Raw genomic sequence first — 21,057 nt, forward strand, 5'->3', positions numbered from 1 at the left:
AATTTTTTTATTTTTGTAGAGATGGTGGTCTTGCTATGTTGCTCAGGCTGGTCTCAAACTCCTGGCTTCAAGCGATCCTCCTGCCTCAGTTTCCCAAAGTGCTGATTATTTTGCATTGAGGGCTTTAATTGTCTCTTGGTGTTGGGCTGGGCTTGTCTCTGTGGTCTTTGTCTCATGTTGGGGGAGGTGATGGGGCTCCCTGTCAGGCATTTGGGCTATATTTGAGTAACAAAGAGGCCAGAATGAAAAAATTTTTTAGGGTAGATTTGTTTGGAATCTATTATTTATCTTATTAGTCTATAGACATTATATAGGTATTATATATAGGCATTATAGCTTGAGGCATTGAGTTAATATTACTCTGTTAGGAAGAGTTGGTTTTATAAATATTAGACAGATAATAAGAATTAAGTTTAAAAATTATAATATAAAAAATGAATAAGAATAATAGAATAAGGCCAGGTACAGTGGCTCAGACCTGTAATCCTAGCACTTTGGGAGGCTGAGGTGGGAGGATCACTTGAGGCCAAGAGTTTGAGACAAGCCAGAGCAGCATGGCGAGACCTTGTCTCTACAAAAAATAAAATAAGCTAGGCATAGTGGTGTGCAACTGTAGTCCTATCTGCCACTTGGGAGGCTGAAGCAGGAGGATCACTTTAGTCCAGGAGTTTGAGGTTGCAGTGAGCTATGATCAGGCCACTGCACTCCAGCCAGGGCAAAAGAGTGAGACCTTGTCTCAAAAATAAAAAATAATAGACTACATTTAGTTTGTATAATGGTTTTGAATTAAGAGCCAAATTATGCCTGTAATCCCAGTACTTTGGGAGGCCAAGGAGGGAGGATCACTTGAGCCCAGGAGTTCAATACCAGCCTGGGCAACAAAGCAAGACCCCATCTCTACAAAAAAATAAAAAATTAGCCAGGCATAGTGGTATACGACTGTAGTCCCAGCTGCTACTTGGGAGGCTGAGGCAGGAGGATTATTTGACCCCAGGAGTTGGAGGCTGTAGTGAGATATGATCATGCCACTGCACTCCAGTGTGGTTGACAGAGTGAGGCTCCATCTCTGGGGGAAGAAACCAAAAAAAAAAGAAAAAATAGAGCCTAGTGTAAAGGCAAATTAAATAAATTAAAATGTCATGGGGAGGCAGGCGTGGCTCATACCTGTAATCCCAATTTTTTTGGGAGGCTGAGGCGGGAGAATGGTTTGCCGACATGAATCAGAGATTTCCATGACCTGTGTTTGCACTACTTCACTTCAGCCTTGGCAACAGAGGGAAACCCTGTTTCTAAAATAAATAAATAAATAAACGTTATTTTAGTAAAGTCTGTATAGTATTTTTCTGATTTTAATATTTTTTTTATCTTTGAAGATAAAAATGTCTTTTAGTATAGGGAAATTGTCTTTATATGGGAATTTTATCTTTGTTTTTTAAAAAAAGCATGAAAGTTAAAATGATTTATAAAAATGTTTGTTAGTTTTTAAGTGTTTTATTTAAATAGCATGTCAGAATAGTTGAAGAGTTTTGTAAAAGAGTTTAGAGAAGAGTAAAGAGGAGGAATTGTAAGGGGAGCAGAAAGTTCTACAGAGGAAAGAGTTTTAGTTTTAAGACAGTATTTTATAATAAGACAATCTTTGAGTCCTGAATGTTTTGGTTTTTTTAGTCTTAAGGTATTAGTGAGATGTGTGCTTTTATAGCTTCATCTTTTAGTTTAAAGTCTAAGAAAGTCTATTAAAGACTTTGAATAATCTTTATAATGTTTGAATATGTTATTAGTTGGAGTCAGACAATATTTAGGCATGTCTTAAATTTTGAAAGCCCATTTTGTGGGTGCTCTGGTTTAATGTCAGATATACAAAAGTCAATTAAATGCAAGTCCTGAATATGTAAAGGGCAAGTAAATGTAAGCGCAGATGGAAAATAAAGTGTATCTTCACCAAGGTAAGTTGCCTTCTCCAACTGAAGGAAAAGGAAAGATAACTCAACCTAAAGGGAAAAAAAAATCCCTTCACCCAGACCCACAGCTCAGGTCTGCAAAGAGAAGAGTCCTCTCAAGTAGAAGATTTCCCAACCAGAGCAGACAGGAATGGGGTAGACCGCTCCCCACCAAGTCCCAAGTAAAACAAAACTTGACCAAAATTGAGAGTTCAGTCCAAGAGAGACTCACTAAGGGGAAAAGAGGTGACTAGTGGAAGTAGGGCCTCACAGGGCACCAGTGTGGGCACCTCATGCCCTAGTTCCAGGGGCTGGTGATTCTCTTCAAGGTGTGAGTGTCAGCTTTGGAACCCTGTCTCTGAAACCAAGGATGTCAAAATCAAATCAAATTTAGAGACAAATGTCTAAAATTAAAATGTTTTATTTGGGAAGAAAGAATTGTTATTTGGGGCATATATGCAAACTGGGATGTCTGAAGAAGCAAAGAGAGGGTTAGAGGTTTTATAAAAAGGAGAAATGTTATGCATTGTTTTTCAAAAAAGTTTATTGGCACTAATAAGGTTTTGGGGAGCTGGCAAGTTCTGATTGGTGAGTGATGGTGGTGGGTAAAATTAGTTTTAGAGTTGTAGCAGGTTGTTTTAGTAGTCATAGATAAAATTGGATTTAGGTGATAGCAAGCAGTTTCAGCAGCCAGGCTGGCAGAGAATTATTAATATATTCTTGGAGCAATATTTTGCACCCTGAGTGTTTTTTCTCTCTGGCATCTTGACTCTGTTTTAGTTGGGTATGACAAAAATGACCCAATATATATAATCAGCTGAAAGGTGGTAAACATTTAAAAATTATACATAACTTCATTTGTTGCTGTGATAGATTTAAATGACTTTAAATAACTTATTTTCTATAAAAAAGCAATTATTTTTGTTTTAGAAGATGAAGGCAAGCAAAAAAAACAAAACAAAAAAAAAACAAACAAAACCAAAATGAAACAAAACAAAAAACCACAAAACTTCCAAATCCCATTTACCCAGAGACAACCACTGTGAACACTTTGGAGCAGTCTTCTAGATACTTTCTATGCACATAGTAAATAAAAATTCAAAATGGAATCATAATGTATATGCTGTTTTGCAACTTAAAAAAACTTTTAATGAATGTATTTACTGAAAAAAAAAACCACTTATGTTTGCATGCATTCCATTATGCCTCTTGTTGGACATTTAAACAGTTTATGTACTTTTTGCTCTTAATTAGTGCTGCAGTGGAGAAATGAAAATCCTTACAGCTAAATCTTTGCCCATGCTCTCACTTCTTTGTGGTAATTATTTTTCCCTTTTAGACTCATTTGTATTTGTACTTCTTTATCTCTCCCCTAATGCCTTCTCCTTCCACCCCTAAGTTTATACTGTTTGTGGAGGAAGCTGGACATGGTATGTAAAGCCCACTCAATTTTTTAAAGTTCATCTATCTGATTATAAAGGTAATGATAATGCTTATTGCTGAGCATTAAAAAAATGAACAAGAATATAATAAAAGTATTCCAATACCTAGACAATCACTTTTGCTATGGATCTTTTTTCTCTGTTCCTTCATCAGTAAGTATTAAAGTGTTAGTTAATTTGGTAGGGAAACATTGCAGTTTTTAACTTGCACATTTTTGCTTATTCATGTAGCTGAATAATATTTCAAATAGTATTTAAAATGTCTATAGGCTATGGTCCACTTTGGGCCCCTCCTTCTCCATCTAGCCTTTCTTTAATATTCCAAACTAATTACACTAAATTGTAATGGTTTAGTTTTCCATATATATACATTTCAATTCTCTAGATTGAAAGCTGCTTGTGTGGTCCTGGATTTAATTTTGCTGAGCTTGCTTTCTTTATTTGCAAATTAGGGATAATAAAACTTATTTTGCTGGGTTGTAGTGAGGATTAGAAATAATGTATCTAAGGTGTGCTCAATAAAAAGTAGCAACTTTTTAAAACTTCTGCCTTTAGCGATCTATGTACATAGGAGGTGTTTGTATTTTTATATTTCAAATGTATAAATAATCCTGGCATCCCACCCAATTTAGATACTTATTGAGCACCTATGACACATGAGGTACTGTTCATAATCCTTGAGGCCTGGTGGGCTTGTATTATTCAGAGGTGTTTTCTAGAAGTAAACCATATGTTGCTCTTCAACTTTAGCAATTTTCTTATTCATCTGTTTCCTCAGTCTGGTCTATTAGTAGGACCTGCCTGGTCCTCTCTGCCTGGTCCATTAGTAGGTGCTGAATAAATGTGTGAGCTGAGTTGTATATTGATAATTTCATGGGAATTAGACAGGTGTCATAGTGTGTGCCTGTAGTCCCAGCTACTTGGGAAGCTGAGGCAGGAGGATCAATTGAGTCCGGGAGTAGGAGGCTGCAGTGGGCTATGATGATGCCACTGCACTCTAGTCAGGGCAACAAAGCAAGACCCTGTTTAAAAAAAAATTAGTGGCAAAAGAGAAACACACAAGGTATATAAAGCCTGGCAGGCTGTGATGAAAGTGATTAACAGGTACAAAGTACTTTGTACACTGGGAGATCAGTAGACATTAATTTTGATTAAGGTATCTGGGAATACTCTGTGGAGTAGGTAGATTTGACATGGGCCCCAATTATAGGGACTGAGGCAAGGGGGTTAAAGATGGAAGTAACAGTATGAATTAGGGCTTAGAGGTAGAAGTAAACAGGGTGTGTGTTGCTATCAGAGAATTATTTGGGGTGGCAACAGAGTAGGGTGGCGAATGGGTCCAGATGAGGCAGAAAAAAGATAGTTAGGTCCTATATTTTAAGGTTTTTGATGTGACATTCTCTATAATTAGTTTTCAAACGTTTCTGAAAAACACTGCTTTCAGTATGGCCTGGGGCATCCTTGGGTAGAGTGGATCAGAGGGACAGCAGGGGTCAGGAAAGTGGTGGGCCGGTGGGAAAGGCAGGGAGTGGGAGGATGGTAGAGACCTTCAGCGGCAGGAGGGGACTTAGTGGCTAGTATTGGCCAGGAGGTGAGGAAGTGTCCACGAGAAGGCCGGACACACTTAGCTCGGAAGGCAGCAGGAGGCTGCAGAACGACGCTTACGGGGCCCGGCCACTCACGCTGAGGGGCAGCAGAAACGTACACAGTGGCGCAGGTGTCGCCTGCGAAGTCATCGCCAGGTCCAGAACCACCCGCCGGCACCTCGCCCACCGTCCCCACACCACCGCTCGCCTCTCACTCCGCCCCTCGCCCCGTCCCCTCGAGATAGCCCCGCCCCTTCTCCCCGCCCGCCCTCGCCTCTGGCCCCGCCCTCGCCTCTGGCCCCGCCCTCGCATCTGGCCCCGCCCCTCACCTCTGGCCCCGCCCCGCGCCTCTGGCCCCTGGCTGCCTCTCACCTCGCCCCGCCCGGCCTACCTCGCCAGGCTCAGATCCCCTTCTGGCCTGCGCCCCCTTCTACTCGTCTTTGTGCGCCCGTCTGCCTGTCGGCTCTGCAGAGGGAGGGCCTGGGCAGTCGGGTTGGTTGGCGGGAGGGAGGTGACCCTTCCCAGCTTCACCTCGGCCGCCCGAGTCGGGAGGAAGTGGCGGCCAGGTCTGCTGGCGGCATGGCCGGGGCTCCGGACGAGCCCGTGCCGGGCCCCGCGGCGGGGGAGCAGCTGCTGCAGCAACACGTCCCGCGCCAGGTGTTCCCCGAGCCGCTGGCCCAGGCGAAGCCCCAGCAGGGTTTCCTCTTCAGCTTCCTCACCCACAACCAGAAGTGCCAGCTCATGCTGCTGAAGACGCTGGAGACAAGTAGGAGCCGTGACCTGGGGACTGGGCGGCGTCCGCCGGGTGGTGTCTGAGACCGGGTGGGCAGGGAAGGGCCTGCGCACCGCTCAGCCGGGGGGCTGCAGGTTCACCCCCAGGGCTGGACGGGTCTCGTTCGATGCAGACTCTAGGCATCATGGGGGCGGGATTGAGGGCCTGGGCCTCAGTTTCCCCATTAGAGGAGGCGTTGAGGCCCCTTTCAGCACTCTCTAGCTTGTGGAATGATCGAGGAGTCAGGCTAGGAGTTTGCCCTTTTTGGTTACACTCAATGCTCTGGTAGATCCCCTGATTTCTTATGTAAGTTTTGCAGGAACACAGTGACTTTAGGGTAAGGGTGAGGCAGAGTTTTAAAGTGCCACGTGAGTTAAGGCATATATTGCTGCCAGTGCAAAGCTACCCTTCATTGGAAGGGGGTATTAACCTTCATGCATAAATGGGCTTCAGTGTAAAAATCCCAGAAAAGTTCTGTGAAATTGTATGTTTATGTGTCTAGGTGCATTTTTTCTGGGGAGAGAGTGCATAGCTTCATCATATTCTCAAAGAGGCCAACGACCTCAAAGAGGTTAAGAACCACTGCTGTGGGTTAAATAGGGACACAAATACCCAGTTCTCTCCAGTCCCAGGAACACTGCACTAGAAAAGATTTCTTAACTCTTTTGTGTTTACATAGACTTCCTAAGTTTATATTTCAGATGCACTTATACAATCAAAGTCTTAAATGTACTTGGCCCAAAACAAGGTTTCTATTTTATAGCTGGCCAGTCACAGTCCAAAAGTCAACCACCCAAGGTTTTCCAACCTTTTGGGGATTACCTGCATGTTGAGACTCTTGGGGGGTGGGAGGAGGAAGAGGAATAGAGGGTAAAGGGTGGAAGAATGATGACATTGTATTGACCGTATAAATATGTATTGAATGCCTGCTAGCTTCTGGTGGGGGGAAATACAAAGAAGAGTAAGGACTCTGCTTTAAGGTGTTTCCAAAGTGGAATACGGCAGAAAGAATGTGGGTTGCAGAGTTAGATGTGAGTTCAGATGCTGGTCCCTTTCCTTATTTAGGTGTGGAAGAGTGACTTAACCTCCCGGATCCCCTTTATCCTTATTTGTAAAAAAAGGGGGGGGGAATGGGGATAAAGATACCTCTCTTGGGGGTGTGAGGAATAGATTTTATGACTGTAAAGTGCCAACATATCAGGAGCTGGCTAGAGGGTAGCTGTTTTTACAGTGGAGCCACACAGTGGAGGACAGTTGAATAGGTGGGCTGTGAGGACTATAGGGTGATAGGGTGCTGAATATTAGCCCCTGTAGGAATCAACCGGCCTCAACCTTCCAAGGGGAGGGCCTGTTGGTGGTATTAAAGCATCAATCTGAAACTTTAAAATCCTATCCTGGGCAGGGGGTGATGGGAGAAATCTGGCCTCATGAGAGACCTTTTATTTTTCTTAAATGTGAATTTATGCTAAATACTGCTGCAGGTCCTTTTTGAAGACAAACCACTGTGCTACCTGCATTTTTTGTTTTTTTAAGTAAAGAGACTATGGACTTTTGAAACTATATCAATTTAGTAAAATTCTCTTAATTGTGTGATGTATGATACACTTAATATGGTGCCTGACACTTGGTATACACTCAATTAATAATGCTTATTTTTAATAATAATTATTCTACTGTTCACACTCTTAAGAGAGGGTGAGTCAGTAAAGCCGTAACCTACATCTAACTTTCTCATCTCGCACTACTTTTACTCACCTATTTTTGCTTTTAATGTTTTTTTTTTTTAACTTTGGTTTCTTTTCTTTTTCTATTTTTTGGGTTATGTCATATAATTTGCTGTGCATTTATATTCTCAGAAAAGATGCCTTTGTGAAAAGTTGGCATGAGAGGTGTTTGAGTTCATTGTACTTTCTTGTAATAGTCACAGGCTCATAGAGCCTTGGAAGTGGGAAGGCCCCCAGATATCATCCAGGCCTCCCTGTGCCCATACAGGAAAACCTCAGTGCCATCACTGACCAGATAGCCCATAGACCTCTCCTGGAACAGGTTACCTGTTCTTTGAGTCTACTGTATTGTTTCGACAACTTTAATTGTTGGAAAAATCCTTTCTCATACTGTGTTGAAGTCTATCACGTGTAATTTCCACTCTTTGGTCCCTCTTCTGCCCTTTGAAGAAATACTGACTGAATCTATGCCCATGTAGCCACCCCTTCAATACTTGAAAGTGCTGTGGTCCTGGTCCTTTCTAAGTCCCCAAATCCTTTCTTGCTTCTTACTGAACATAGGAGTCCTGTACTATTCTAGTCACCATCCCTGTGGAAGGGCTTTCAGTGGAAGGTCCCATTTAGAGTGAGGCAGGGACTCAGCATGGGATGTGGTGTTCCCAGTGTGGTCTGACCAGGACAGAGAACAGTGCGGCCACTGCCTTCCTCCAAGCTGGATACTGTTTTGTTGTTCATTTGTAGGGATGTGGCCCACAATTCCCTCAGTCTTTTGATATCTACTGTAATACAATGTGTTTGATCATTTAACTAAAAATGACCTTTAAAAAGCTTATTTGATATTGTCACAGGTGCTTGGTGGTACCATCCTGATATTGGTAATAGTGTTTTGTTTCAGTTAAGATTTACTTTGAGGCTGGGCGTGGTGGCTCACACCTGTAATCCTATCACTCTGGGAGGCTGGGGTGGGCGGATTGCTCAAGGTCAGGAGTTCGAAACCAGCCTGAGTGAGACCCCGTCTTTACTAAAAATAGAAAGAAATTAATTGACCAACTAAAAATATATATAGAAAAAATTAGCTGAGCATGGTGGCGCATATCTGTAGTCCCAGCTACTCAGGAAGCTGAGTCAGTAGGATCGCTTGAGCCCAGGAGTTTGAGGTTGCTGTGAGCTAGGCTGATGCCACGGCACTCACTCTAGCCTGGGCAACAAAGTGAGACTCTGTCTCACAAAAAAAAAAAAAAAAAAAAAGATTTACTTTGATATTAATTTAAGCTTGTCTTTTCATGTCCGTTTTTACCAATTTTAAGGTAGTATTACTTCATTATGATTTACCTTTTGATAATTTGCTGCTATTTGGGTCATTTAATTGCTGCTACTTTTTCTAGTTAGCTTACTTAATTGAATCAATATCTTTCTAGATCCATATGTCAAACTTCTACTTGATGCTATGAAACACTCGGGTTGGTAAGTAAATCTGAAATGCTGCTTTATATTCTGGCTGCTAAAAACAAAAACCCCCAAACTGGACCTGCTTAAGATTTCTCACTTCCAGTCACGAAGCCTTTTCCGTAGGCTAGATGGTGGGGATTGGCTGCATTCTTTCCAGGAAGGCCTTGTTCTCTTTGGACATCTAACCCTAACTCAATTTCTGGCTGTACCAGTCACCTTGGGAATTTAGTAAAGACAATACTCAAAATCTTTCTTGTAAGTAATTCAAACCTGGCCTTTCTACTACATCAGCCTGGGCAATTTTTTTTTTTTTTGTGACTCTGGTGGGACCTGAATGGGCATTGTTTTTAATGGACAAGAAGTCTCAGCTTGTTATGTAGGAGCCTTCCAGATGTTATATAACTTTGAGGGGATTAAAGGAAGTGAGGTTTGATGTCCACTTCTTGACCTAGCCCAAGGGCAGGAACTCCAACATATTTCAATGTGGTATTAATCAGTTGAGCAAATGCTTTATGGAAGCATGTCATAGAATTTGAATTAGGATTCAATTTTGTAGAGATAATCCCCTTATTTTATAGACGAGAGAACTGAGTCCTGAAGGTATTAAGTTGCTTTCCCAGGGTTCATATGTGTTGGTGGTGGGGGGGGGATTTACTGTATATATGGTAGAGGATCTCTGACTCCTGGCCCATGGCTGTTGCCCACACACACACTGCTTCTGGACATCGTCTCTTTAATCTACTCTTCTTTTATTTTCTATGTACGTTGATCTTTATTTCTTGCCTTTTAGTGCTATTAACAAAGACAGACACTTTTCATGCGAAGATTGTAATGGAAATGTCAGTGGAGGTTTTGATGCTTCAACATCTCAGGTAGGCATTTTTGCCAAATTGTTACCTTTCCTTTAATCTTCTCTCATGATATTTGCTGAGCATCTTCCATGTGCTGGACATTCTATTCGGTGACCTTTGTGTAGAACTTTAAAATGCAAATTAGCCGTGGTCCTTACTCTTAAGGAGTTTACATTCTCATAAGGGAGATGAGACATGAACACAAAATAAAATTTGAGGCAGGCTAAACTTTTTAGGAGGGCTTGGTTACCACAATGAGATAGTGATATGATTGATTAAAAGATGCCAGCAGATTCAGCTAGAGGATATAAAGCCTCCTCGGGGTCAGAGCAGGGATACTATGAGCAAAAGTGGCAGCTGGGAAACCAGGGCATGTCTGGGAATGGCATGTTATCCAGTTTAGCTGGAGGGCATGAGCACCTGGGGAGTTAAGGGAAATAGAATTGGAAAGAAAGGAAGCCATATGGCAGGAGGCTTTGAATGCTAAATAAAGGTTTCCACTTTTACATGGTGAGAAGTGATATAACCTGTGAAAATTTTATATTAGGAGAGTGAGTAAAATCTGTAAAATTTGGGTAATGATTATATCTATCTTGTAGAGTGTTGATGAGAATTAAATGAGATGTCTCTTCTAAACTTGCTCAGCTTAGCTCCTGGCCATAGTAAGCAATTAATAACTATTATTAGTTTTAAGTCACTGGGTGTTTTGACAGAGTCTTGGAGGTAGTAGATGGATTAGGTCATGTGATGACTGTAGACAAAGGTGTTGTAAGTATTAATAACTATTTCCAGTTTGAATATATAATCCATATTTACATTTAACTGTTTCCTGCTGGAGAATTTTATATGTATTTTGGTTATTCATAAGTTTTTTATAGTATTCATGGGACATGGAAGTATAGCACAGGGATGAGAGGTCTGGGTTTTGGAGTCAGATAGATTAGAGTTCAAATCCTAGTTCCCCTGCTTATTAGCTGTGGGGCTTGGGCAAGTTATTTTTTTAATTCTCAGTTTCCTCATTTGTAAATTGGTAATCAGAATATCTGATACTGTGACTCTCAAAATGGCTCTTGATAAGTTCACCCCCTTCCCTGCCCCCTGGGGTTAAACAGAGTGGACATCTTGAACTTTGATTTTAGTTCTTAGTAGTGTTGACATAGTTGGGCATTCCCTCCTTTTATTTTTTTAAATTAAAATTTTTATCGTGAAGTATCTCATTCATACAGAGGTGTAAAAAACATATAGGTACACCTTCAGTAATAATGCTAAAGTGAATACTTGTGTAACTGCCATTTGGATTTTTAAATAGAATATCACCAGGACTTCAGAAACCTGTGCGCCCCTCTTGAGTCAGTTCTTCTCCCTTCTTTATCCTGACTTTTGTAGTGCTCATTCCCTGCTTCTCTAAATGGTCTCACCATCTACATATACAGTCCAGCAATGTGTTATTTAGTTGCCTGCTTTTGAGCTTTATACATGGAATACTGAATTATATGCAATACTTTGTAGTAGTATGAAATTGTATGGTAGGTAGTCTTCTGTAACTTAATTCTTCTGTTCAGCAATATTTGTGAGATTCTTTTATGTTGTTGTTTATACCTCTTTGGTTTATTTAGTTTCACTGTTGTGTAGTATTCCATTGTGTGTTTTTAGTACCCTATCTAATATTGATTGTTTCCAACTTTGTTGTTATGAACAATGCTGCTATGAATATTCTTGATTTTCTCTACTGGTACACATTTGTAATAGTTTCTCCAAGGTATATGCCTAGGAGCAGAATTGGTGGGTCATATAGTATGCATACACTTTTTTTTTTTTTCATTTTTTTTTCCTTTAGCAAACAGAATCAAGACTAGCATACACTTAACTTTAGCTGGTAATGCGAAACACTTTCTTTAGTTTCTAGTACACAGCACTCTTCTGGTTACTCCTTTGCTAGCTTATTTCCTGTAGCAGTCCTTAAATGTTAAAGTCCCTCAATCCTTAGTGTTAGATCCCCTTCTTATTTTACTCTATACTCTGCCAAGGGGATCTCATTAATTTCCGAGGTTCAAACTCTCTTTTGAACTCCACATTCTATATATCCAAGTGCCCATTTAATAGTTCTACTTAAAATGTCTTAAAGCCCTTTAGACCTGACATGTTCAAGACCAAATTTATGATTTTTACCATGCCCCATATCCACCCAACCTGGTCTTTTAGTTTTGCATATCTCAGTAGTGGTACTACCATCCATCCTATTACCCAAGCCAGAAATTTACGGATATCCTTGAGACCTCTGATTCTTTCCCCATATTCTATCTTACTACCACATTTTGCCCAATTTACCTTGAATCCCTCTCACCATTCTAGCCCATATACCATTGTCTTTTGCCTAGAATACTTCATTAGCTTTCATCTAGTTTCTCTGCATCTAGTTTTGGTCAATGGCCCCTGCTTACCTCACTGGCTGTATCTGTTGCCTACTACCCCCGACTCTGTGCTTCAGCTCTGTGGCTCTGCTTTCAGCCTCTTTAACAGTGTATTCCTTCAACCTCCTCCCTACTCTTTGCATGTATTGTTCTCTGTGCCTAGAATACTCCCTTCTCCTCACTGCAAATTTAACTCCCGTTCATCTATTAGATCCCAGTTTAAACGTTCCTTCCACAGAGAAGCCTTTCCCCGCCCTCCAGACCAGGGCAGGCGTTCTCACTGTGTATGCTCAAGACAACCTGGGTTTTTCTTCATGACAACTGTCATTTCATGTATTTAAGTATTTTGGTAAATAGTTGATAATTTCTATCTCCGTTAGTAGATTATAAATCTTCTCTTAGGTCTCAATAGATGTTAGTTGAGTAAGTGAATGTGGAATGAATGTATATAAAATATCTGGCATGTATCCCAGCGTCTGGCACATAGTAAGTACACAATAAATAGCAGCGGTTGCTATTAGGATCCCTCATGTCTTTCTTATTCTTATAGGGTCCTGCTCAGTGTGCTGTTGGCTTTTTGCACTTCTTTCTGAAGGTCTTTCTGAGGATTTTTCCTGGCATTTTCCCTCATTCTAGTAGAGTGAGGACTGTGGTGGTCATTCATTGTTCATTCATTGCTCATTCAGAAACTTGATAAGAAGTATATCACATATATTCTTGTTTAATTCTCACAGTTCTATGAGGTAGGTACTCTAATTATCTCCTTTTTATGGTTGAGGAAACTGAGGCACAGAGAGGTTGAGAAACTTGCCCAAGGTCACCAAGTTAGTAAGGGCTGGAGCTGGAATTTGAATCTGTCCGCCTCATTCCAAAGCCCATGCTCTTAACCATAACGCAGTGGAGTCCAAGACAGATGGGTGTGGTCAGCCCAGTGAGGATGGTGCATGAATAATGTCCTTTATCTAAGTGCTACTGTAGTCCAGAGAGAGGAGAGAGAAGTTAGTCATTGGGGAAGGCTATGGGGCATAGGCAGTTAGGAGTGGGACTTGGCTGGTGGATGAGGTGGGGTTGATGGAGAAGAGTGGGTGGAGGCATTCCAGGCAGGTGAGCTTGTGGGAGAAAGATGAGATTTATGAAATGAAAGTAGATTTTAGAAATCACTGAGCTTCTCTTATTTTGGTGCCTCCTAGATAGTTTTGTGCCAGAATAATATCCATAATCAGGCTCATATGAACAGAGTGGTCACCCATGAACTCATTCATGCATTTGATCATTGCCGTGCTCACGTCGACTGGTTCACTAATGTCAGACATTTGGCCTGTTCAGAGGTGAGTTTTACTGTAGAAGACAATAAATTTTTCCCTAAAACACTCTGTGTTTGAACATTTTATTCAAGTATAATTTATTTAAACTTACTCCTTTCCTTACTGTCATAGTTCCACCTTAATCTTGAATTTCTGATTTTAACTAATATTGATTACAACTTTTTGAGATATAACTAGAGAAATTTTAAGTATCTATTTAGAATTGTCTTAAATATCACCTTTAAGTCCTAATAATAGTGATAACTGAGTTTAGTAATGATAAACTATTAATTTTTCCTATGTAATAAATTATATGAAATAAAAAAATAATTAACATTTACCGAAGGCTGTGTGTCAAACACTGTTCTGTTTGTATGGATTCTTACGTAATCTTCACAACAACCCACTGAGGTAGATACTATTATTATCTTCATTTTATATATGTCTAAAGTGAGGCAGTTGTTTAGATTCTGAAGTTAGTAAGTGGCAGAGGCAGAATTACTACCAGAGTTCATGACTTGTTTGCTGTGCTGCCTTCCATTGGTAAAGTTCCTTGCTTGCCCTAGAGTAAAACGTATAGTCTCAAAAATATAACACAAAAAGATAGTTATTATTAAATACTCTGCATTGCTCTCAGAAGTATCATATATATGCTCCTAGAGAGACATATGTATTTCATATTTGTATTTCGTTAATTGAAGAGTGCAATGTAATGAGGAATTAAAAAATGACTATAAATCTCAAGCTTATACTTTATAACTTAGATTATTTTTTCTTTCACTTGAAATTAATAAGTGGCCCCATGGCATCTAATTATAATTCATATTATTTGGAGAGTAGTAGACTGAAACCTGAGTTTTTAAATAGGTTTCTCTCTTGGGTGCTATGACAATGAATGCCTGTTAGCTAGTTAAAGTGTGTTAAGTACTTCGGACTCCTCAGAGGAATGAGGCCATGTTATTGCAGAAGTAACAAGAAGTAGTCCATTCTGTTTACAATGAATTAGCAAAAATGTGGCCTGGTTGGCTGTAGGGTCTATGTGGGTAGTTCTAAGACTTTTTCATCTATTAAAATATAGTAAATTAGAAAATTTTTACTTTGAAAGTATAGTAAGTTAGAAAATATGTCCTAACTTTAGGCTGTCATGCTCATAGCATGATCAGTTTGGAATGTTCTTGATTCTTTGTGCTTGTGCCACTTAATTTTTTATAGCACAATCAAGGCCCTGGAGGAAGGTCATGAACTTCTATGGTTTTAAGGGAAGGTCCAAGAGATATTTGGGCTAGGACTGGGAGAGTCATATGCTCAAACTGTCTTAGATACTGATGCATTCAGTTTTAAGCTCACATTGAAACTCAGTTTGTTTCAAGAATGCTTTCTTAAAGTTTTTTTGGTAATTTCTAGAAGTGTTTGTATCTTGTAGAGAGTGTGGACTTTAACCCTGAGGTCCAACTCTTTGACTTCTGGTTCTATAGAAATCAGTTCTGCCAGTAAAGCTACAGTATAAAGTTTAGAAAATTCTCTTTGGTAGGTGATCGAACTTTTCCCCATCCCTGCAGTGTATTTGACATCGTCTAGCATGGCTTAGAGATATCTGCTCTGTTGTCAGTAGAGTTTAAAAAATTCTTTAAAAAGTCTTACAAATACTCTGTTCTCAGAAAAACATGCTAATTTTATATTCTTTTTCAATTAAAAAAAAACGGTTGATATTGTGGAGATATATAGAGTGTGAGCATTTCTTTACTTTTCACTTGCCTTTTGTCTTTGTGGTAGGTTCGAGCTGCCAACCTTAGTGGAGACTGCTCACTTGTAAATGAAATATTCAGGTTACGTTTCGGATTAAAACAACACCATCAGGTAAAAACTAGTATGAGATCACCTACCCTCAAGAGTGTAGTGAGTAGAAATAATGGATAAAGAAATGAGAAGTACATTTAGTGTTTGAAATGTGAAAGAACTACCTATATTAAAAGAATACAAAATGAGTACCATTTAAACAAAGTAGGAGGAATTTGGTTCTACTTTATAATTTTGGGCAAGCTACGTGACTGAGTGAGCAGGAGATTTTAACAGTGAAGAGAGCTGTGATGTTGCCCCTGGAGTACTTTTGGATGGGGGTGGATAAGGAATGGAAGCGAAGTTACAGGCTGTCTTAGTTTTATCCTAACCGTCCTGGACTTATGTTTTGAATCTATTATGGTATTCTGGAGACAAAAACTCGATCCCTTTCAGAATAGAGACTGCATTTTAGCACAAGTTTATGGCTGTGTGTCGGCGCACCTGTAAAGGCTGGGTGATGTGCTAGAAAAGCTTTGTGTTGGCACATGCAATCCATTGGTTAAGGGGAGCTTAGCCGAGAGGGAGTTTATGAACCAAACCAAAACAAACAAAAACAACAACAAAAAATTCTATAAGGCAAGACTATCCTTCCAGAAAGCCTTTGAGATCCATGATAGATGGATGTGGGGAGAGGAAGTGTAGAACTCATGGATTGATAATGAATGTGAGCAGTTCTGCCACAGGAAAAATGTCAGAGATTTTTTTTTTTTTTTTTAGATGAGATTTGTATTCATTGACCAGGGAATATTTCTTTTCTTTTCTTTCTTTTTATTGAGACAGAGTCTTGCTCTGTCGCCTGGGCTAGAGTGCTATGGTGTCAGCTTAGCTCACAGCAACCTCAAACCCCTGGGCTCAAGCAATCCTCCTGCCTCAGCCTCCTGAGTAGCTGGGACTATAGGTGTGTGCCATGACACCTGGCTAAGGGTCTCGCTCTTGCTCAGGCTGGTCTCAAACTCCTGACCTCAAGTGATCCTCCCACGTTGGCCTCCCAGAGTGCTAGGATTACAGGCGTGAGCCAGAAGACTTTCTACTGGAAGAGCTTGCTAGGCCAATTTGCGAATTAGGTGAGCATCAGGATATCAGTTTCAACTAGATGCAAAAGCATGGGCTTGGAATGGCAGGAAGGCCCTTGGTTCTCTGGAGAAGAGAGTAACTCAACTCTGGGGTGGAGGGTGGAAAGTCAAAGCGAGCTACTAAGAGAAGTTGTGAACTTAGTCAGCGGGAGCTAGAAGACAAGCCTGGTGCCTGGAAGGGGTGATTACTGCAACTGGACTGTTAGGCTTGCAGCCTGTGCCAAGACAACTTAGTGATATGCCACTGACTTGCCTTGTGCTGCATGTTTTCTGTGCTCTCAAATCTCTGCTTCTCCAGTAAATTCTGCGTGTTTTGTTTCAGTGGAGAGGGTAAAAGTAGAGTACACATCAGCCTTCCCCTAGAAAAGAGAATAATGTGGTTCAAGCATGTGATAGCATGGCTGATAGATGCCTGTTCTTGTTGTCAATAGGGTTTAAAAAGTTCTTTAAAAGAAAGTCTTACATATACTTTTTTTTTCAGAAAAACATGCTAATTTTATATTCCTTAACAATTTTTTAAAGATCCGTTGATAATGTAAAGAAATAGAGCATGAACATTCATTTTCGTCTGCATTTTGTCTTCGTGATAGGTTTGAGCTACTCACAGTCTTTGAAAGAGAATTCTCTCCTCTCTTTGCTTTGCCATTGGATAGCAGAAGCAGAAAATGAGTAGAACTAGCAATAGGATGGAAAATAGTGTGTGGATGAAGTAGGAGTGTGATGAGGAAGAGTCTTAGAATGGAGTCCCTGCTTTTGTAGAGCATGTACCCAAGAAATATAAACAGCAAGTACAGTAACTGTAAAATTGCATAGTAACACTTTTATTTTAACAGAAATTTATTATATCTGGAAAGAAGTAAATTTGAATTGTGGTCTACACTTGTGTTTCCCAACCCTCTGGCTCTAGGAGACAAATTTTGGCACCTTTTTTTTTCTTCTGGGGGGAGAAATTTCCTCCCTCCCTCCCTCCCTCCTCTCTCTCTCTTTCTCTCTCTCTCTCTCTTTCTCTCTTTGAAGGGGGAACTGTGAACAGTGAAGTACGATAGCTCACTGCCTTCAGACTGGCCTCTTTTTGTCATCAGTTGTTGTTGCGGCTCCATATGGTTCTTCCTGTCCTTGTTCTTGTATGCCTGGGGTTTATTTTTTTTTTTTTTTTGAAACCTTAAAATTTGTAAGCTGGGGTTTATTTTTAAAATCAGTATTTGGTATCATTTAGGTTGAGAAGCACTAGTTATATATATTCCAGTATTAGTGAGTATCTCCAGCTCTAGCATGCTGACCAGGCCAAAGCAAAACTGGCAACATGCAGAGAAAATTGGTGATTGTCAGGATGTACAGCCATCAAAACTAATGTTTGATTATTTTTTAGGAAAGGTCAAATGCCATTCTTTTGAGTCTTAGTTTGGGCCTGGGAAGAAATAAATGGATTAAAAGCTCTCTGAGAATTGGAATGGCAAGGACTTATATTTCTTAAAATATTTAGAGTATTGAGAAATTCTAGTCTATTACAATGTAACATTAGGTAAATTATTTTCTTAGAATAGAACTTTAATATCCATGCAAAGAATGCTCAGGAAAAAAAAGTTGTTTAACTTTTTTTCTCCCCTAAAAAATTAAGGTACTTTCCAAGTTTCAAATGGTTTCTTATTGCCTCCAGGGAAGAGAGTTTGAGATAACTCTCAAAGGAAGAGTTATCTACTTTTGGTCAGCTGAAAAGTTAAGGAAGAAAGGTGTAGAAGTGAAGTGTATTTTAAAGTTAATTAAATTTTATGAAAATTAAGTTTTATAAAAAAGTCAATCAGGACCTTGCTTATAGACTTTGGTGATTTTGCAAATTAAGAGATATTATTTGAAAAAAAAAAGAGATATTATTTGGCAGACACTGCCTAGAACATCAGATAATGACATCTGCTTATATTATTGGAAAAGATGAGAAAAAGCAGGTCTTATGCCTAAATAATTTTAGATTGAGCTAAACATGCTCCATAATTTAAGAGTTATGTTTCTTTGTTAATTTTGTTTTCTTCTTTGGAAATTAACAAAATAATATGAGAGGAAGTTAATTTTAATTGTGGTTCAGACATATAAAATGTATTATTTTTGGCTCACACTTGTAATTCCAGCACTTTGGGAGGCCAAGGTGGAAGGATTGCTTGAGACCAGGAGTTCCAGACCAACCTGGATAACATAGCAAGGCCTTGTCTCTACAAAAAATAAAAACAAAAAAGTTAGCCTGGCGTGGTGCACACCTGTAGTCCCAGCTACTTGGAGGCTGAGTTGGGAAGATTTCTTGAGCCCAGAAGATAAAGATTACAGTAAGCTGTGATTGTGTTACTGGACTCCAGCTTGGGTGACAGAGCAAGACCTTATCTCTAAAAACAAAAAAGCATTATTTCATGGTTAAATTTTCATATAAAATTAAAGCCATATACTTTTCCTTCTTTTTAGACTTGTGTGCGAGACAGAGCTATTCTTTCTATCCTGGCTGTTAGGAATATCAGCAAAGAAGTAGCTCAGAAGGCTGTTGATGAAGTTTTTGAATCTTGTTTCAATGACCATGAACCTTTTGGAAGGATTCCACATAGTAAGACGTATGCAAAATATGCTCATAGAGACTTTCAAAACCGTGATCGGTATTATTCAAATATATGAAGACAATGACATTTTATATTACAGAGCTTCAATGATCATGAAGAAAAAAACATGGTTCTCAAGTGAACAAACATAAACCACAAATGATCGATTAAATACAGATAAAACACAGAAGTTTGTGATTCTAGCATATGACCAGAAAAGTAACTGTGGCAAAAAGTGAAACTGCCTTAAACTCCAAGTCAAAAATGGTATCTTTATAGCTAACCATTTGGTAAATAAGATAAATAAATTACATTTTTGTATTTTCTAGAGTGTACTTGTATTTTTTGTGTGTTTTATTTTTATTATTGTGATTTGTTTTTTATTACATGTGATTATTTTAAAATTTGATTATGAAACCTGTGAAGTGTTCCCTTATATGATGTTGATAGGTGACCATTGTTGGTATTTACATTAAATGTAAAGAAAAATGTACTGATCTCACTGTAGCACATTTATTGAAATGTTGTCATGATGAAAGGTGGGCATAATTCGTTCAGTGGTCAATGCCATCCTCTTCCCTGTTCTTTGTTCAACATATATGTGGGGACCATATGGCCTAATTTTCTGGAGATGGTCCTGATTAAATTTTAAAATAAAGGCAGCACATTAAATCCAAAGTACAATCTAATTTAATTTTTATATATTTATAAGATTTTTCATATAATCATTCTCAAATTTGTCATGCACGTGCCTGAATTTTGGATTCAGGAAACATGGTCATGTTGTCTATGCCTCTTAACACAGGCATCACCTCATCTTCCTCAAGCCTCGAGTAGCTGCATCTTTGACCTGCTCCTGGCAAATGTCACTTGGCCTGTGTCCATACTGGAAGATGGTGATGCCTATATGTGTAGATATAGCTGATTAGAGGTTTTTTTTTTTTTTTTTTGAGACAGAGTCGGGCTAGCATACCGTGGTATCAGCCTAGCTCACAAGCAACCTCAAACTCCTGGGCCTGATTAGAGGTTTAAAGACAGTGAAGTTAGCAGGATTCTTTCTTATGAGTAAAAATTTGATTAAATATAAATTATAAAGTAACACTCAAGCCTAATAACTTATTACATATTAAAACAAAGCTAGAGGATTCTGGGAAGATGGTGGAGAAAGAAGGACCAGAAATCTGTCTCCACACTTAGGCAACAATTACACTAGCAGAATCTGTCTGATGTAACTACTTTGGAACTCTGGGTTTGTTGAAGGCTTGTAGATAGACAAGACAGACAAAACTGACTGGCATAAAACAAAAAGGAGAAAAAAACCAGAAAGGAACAAAGAGGTTACATTGTAGCCAGAGTGTTATAACTTTTTGCCAGATTATAAACATTTTTGATTGTTTTTACTAGGAACTAACTGAATAATGAATATTTAAAACATGTTCCAATTCAAGAATGAGTCTCAAGAACATAATGATTAAGTGAAAAACAAAACAAAACAAAACCGTGAAGAAACAACATACTGTTTTGGAATACAGACATATGTAGTAACTATAAAGAAAAATAATGGAATTATAAACACAAAATTTAGACACTGTTTATTTACCTCTGAGGGGTTCCTGAAGGTTACAGGTTCAAAGAGGAGAACACAGAGGCTTTCAAAGGCTATGTTTTATTTCTCAAACTACATAATGGGTAGTACTGCATATCTTTACACTCAAATGTGTAAATACTTTTGTATTTTATAAATACTTTTGTAACTACTCAATTTTTAATAAAAACAACAGCTTCAGTGCCCTGGCAGGAATGGGGATGGGGGGACATAGAGGCAGGATTTGGGGCAGGAAGGGGTTACTAATCGGCGATGAATGGACACCAAGGGAGAAGTGAGTGAGCCCATTCAGAGGCACAGGTGTGTGAGGACAGCGCTCTCAAAGGTTTTGTTGAACTCCCAGATGCGGGTTGCCCACCTCCATCCCTACCCCTAAGGAGAAGGTAGACACAAGGCAAAGAGTGGCAAGGGGGCAAGTGATACCAGGCCTGGTCTCTGGGCTTTGCCCCGCACCCCCACCCCAGCTCCACCCCCCAATATATTCACT

General features: G+C 39.5%; 1 protein-coding gene across 3 annotated transcripts; it reads left to right on the forward strand.

Moving 5' to 3' along the window:
• The first annotated feature begins 5,420 nt into the window (after positions 1 to 5,420).
• On the forward strand, positions 5,421 to 19,297 carry ATP23 (ATP23 metallopeptidase and ATP synthase assembly factor homolog). Of its 3 annotated transcripts, none has more exons than XR_012921454.1 (7): positions 5,421 to 5,731; positions 8,880 to 8,925; positions 9,701 to 9,782; positions 13,363 to 13,500; positions 15,250 to 15,333; positions 18,512 to 18,703; positions 18,837 to 18,969. XR_012921454.1 is itself a non-coding variant. In XM_012777153.3 (7 exons), exons 1-7 carry the CDS (start codon positions 5,545 to 5,547, stop codon positions 19,114 to 19,116), a joined length of 732 nt encoding a protein of 243 aa, XP_012632607.1. In that variant the 5' UTR covers positions 5,421 to 5,544; the 3' UTR covers positions 19,117 to 19,297. The 3 variants fall into 3 exon arrangements, 2 of the variants coding, with proteins under 2 accessions (XP_012632607.1, XP_012632608.1); XM_012777153.3 differs by lacking the exon at positions 18,512 to 18,703 and adding an exon at positions 19,065 to 19,297 and having other exon boundaries at positions 18,837 to 18,979; XM_012777154.3 differs by lacking the exon at positions 18,512 to 18,703 and having other exon boundaries at positions 18,837 to 19,297.
• Positions 19,298 to 21,057: the final 1,760 nt, after the last annotated feature.

This window comes from Microcebus murinus, chromosome 10, assembly GCF_040939455.1.
Source record: "Microcebus murinus isolate Inina chromosome 10, M.murinus_Inina_mat1.0, whole genome shotgun sequence".
NCBI classification, from domain to species: Eukaryota; Metazoa; Chordata; class Mammalia; order Primates; family Cheirogaleidae; genus Microcebus; species Microcebus murinus.

What these genes read in the sequence shown, in the direction of transcription:
- ATP23 (XM_012777154.3), top strand. Translation starts at nt 5,545, where the DNA reads ATGGCCGGGGCTCCGGACGAGCCCGTGCCGGGCCCCGCGGCGGGGGAG. An exon ending in GCTATGAAACACTCGGGTTG is followed by an intron (nt 8,926 to 9,700) that starts GTAAGTAAATCT and finishes CTTGCCTTTTAG; the next exon opens with TGCTATTAACAAAGACAGAC. An exon ending in GACATTTGGCCTGTTCAGAG is followed by an intron (nt 13,501 to 15,249) that starts GTGAGTTTTACT and finishes TCTTTGTGGTAG; the next exon opens with GTTCGAGCTGCCAACCTTAG.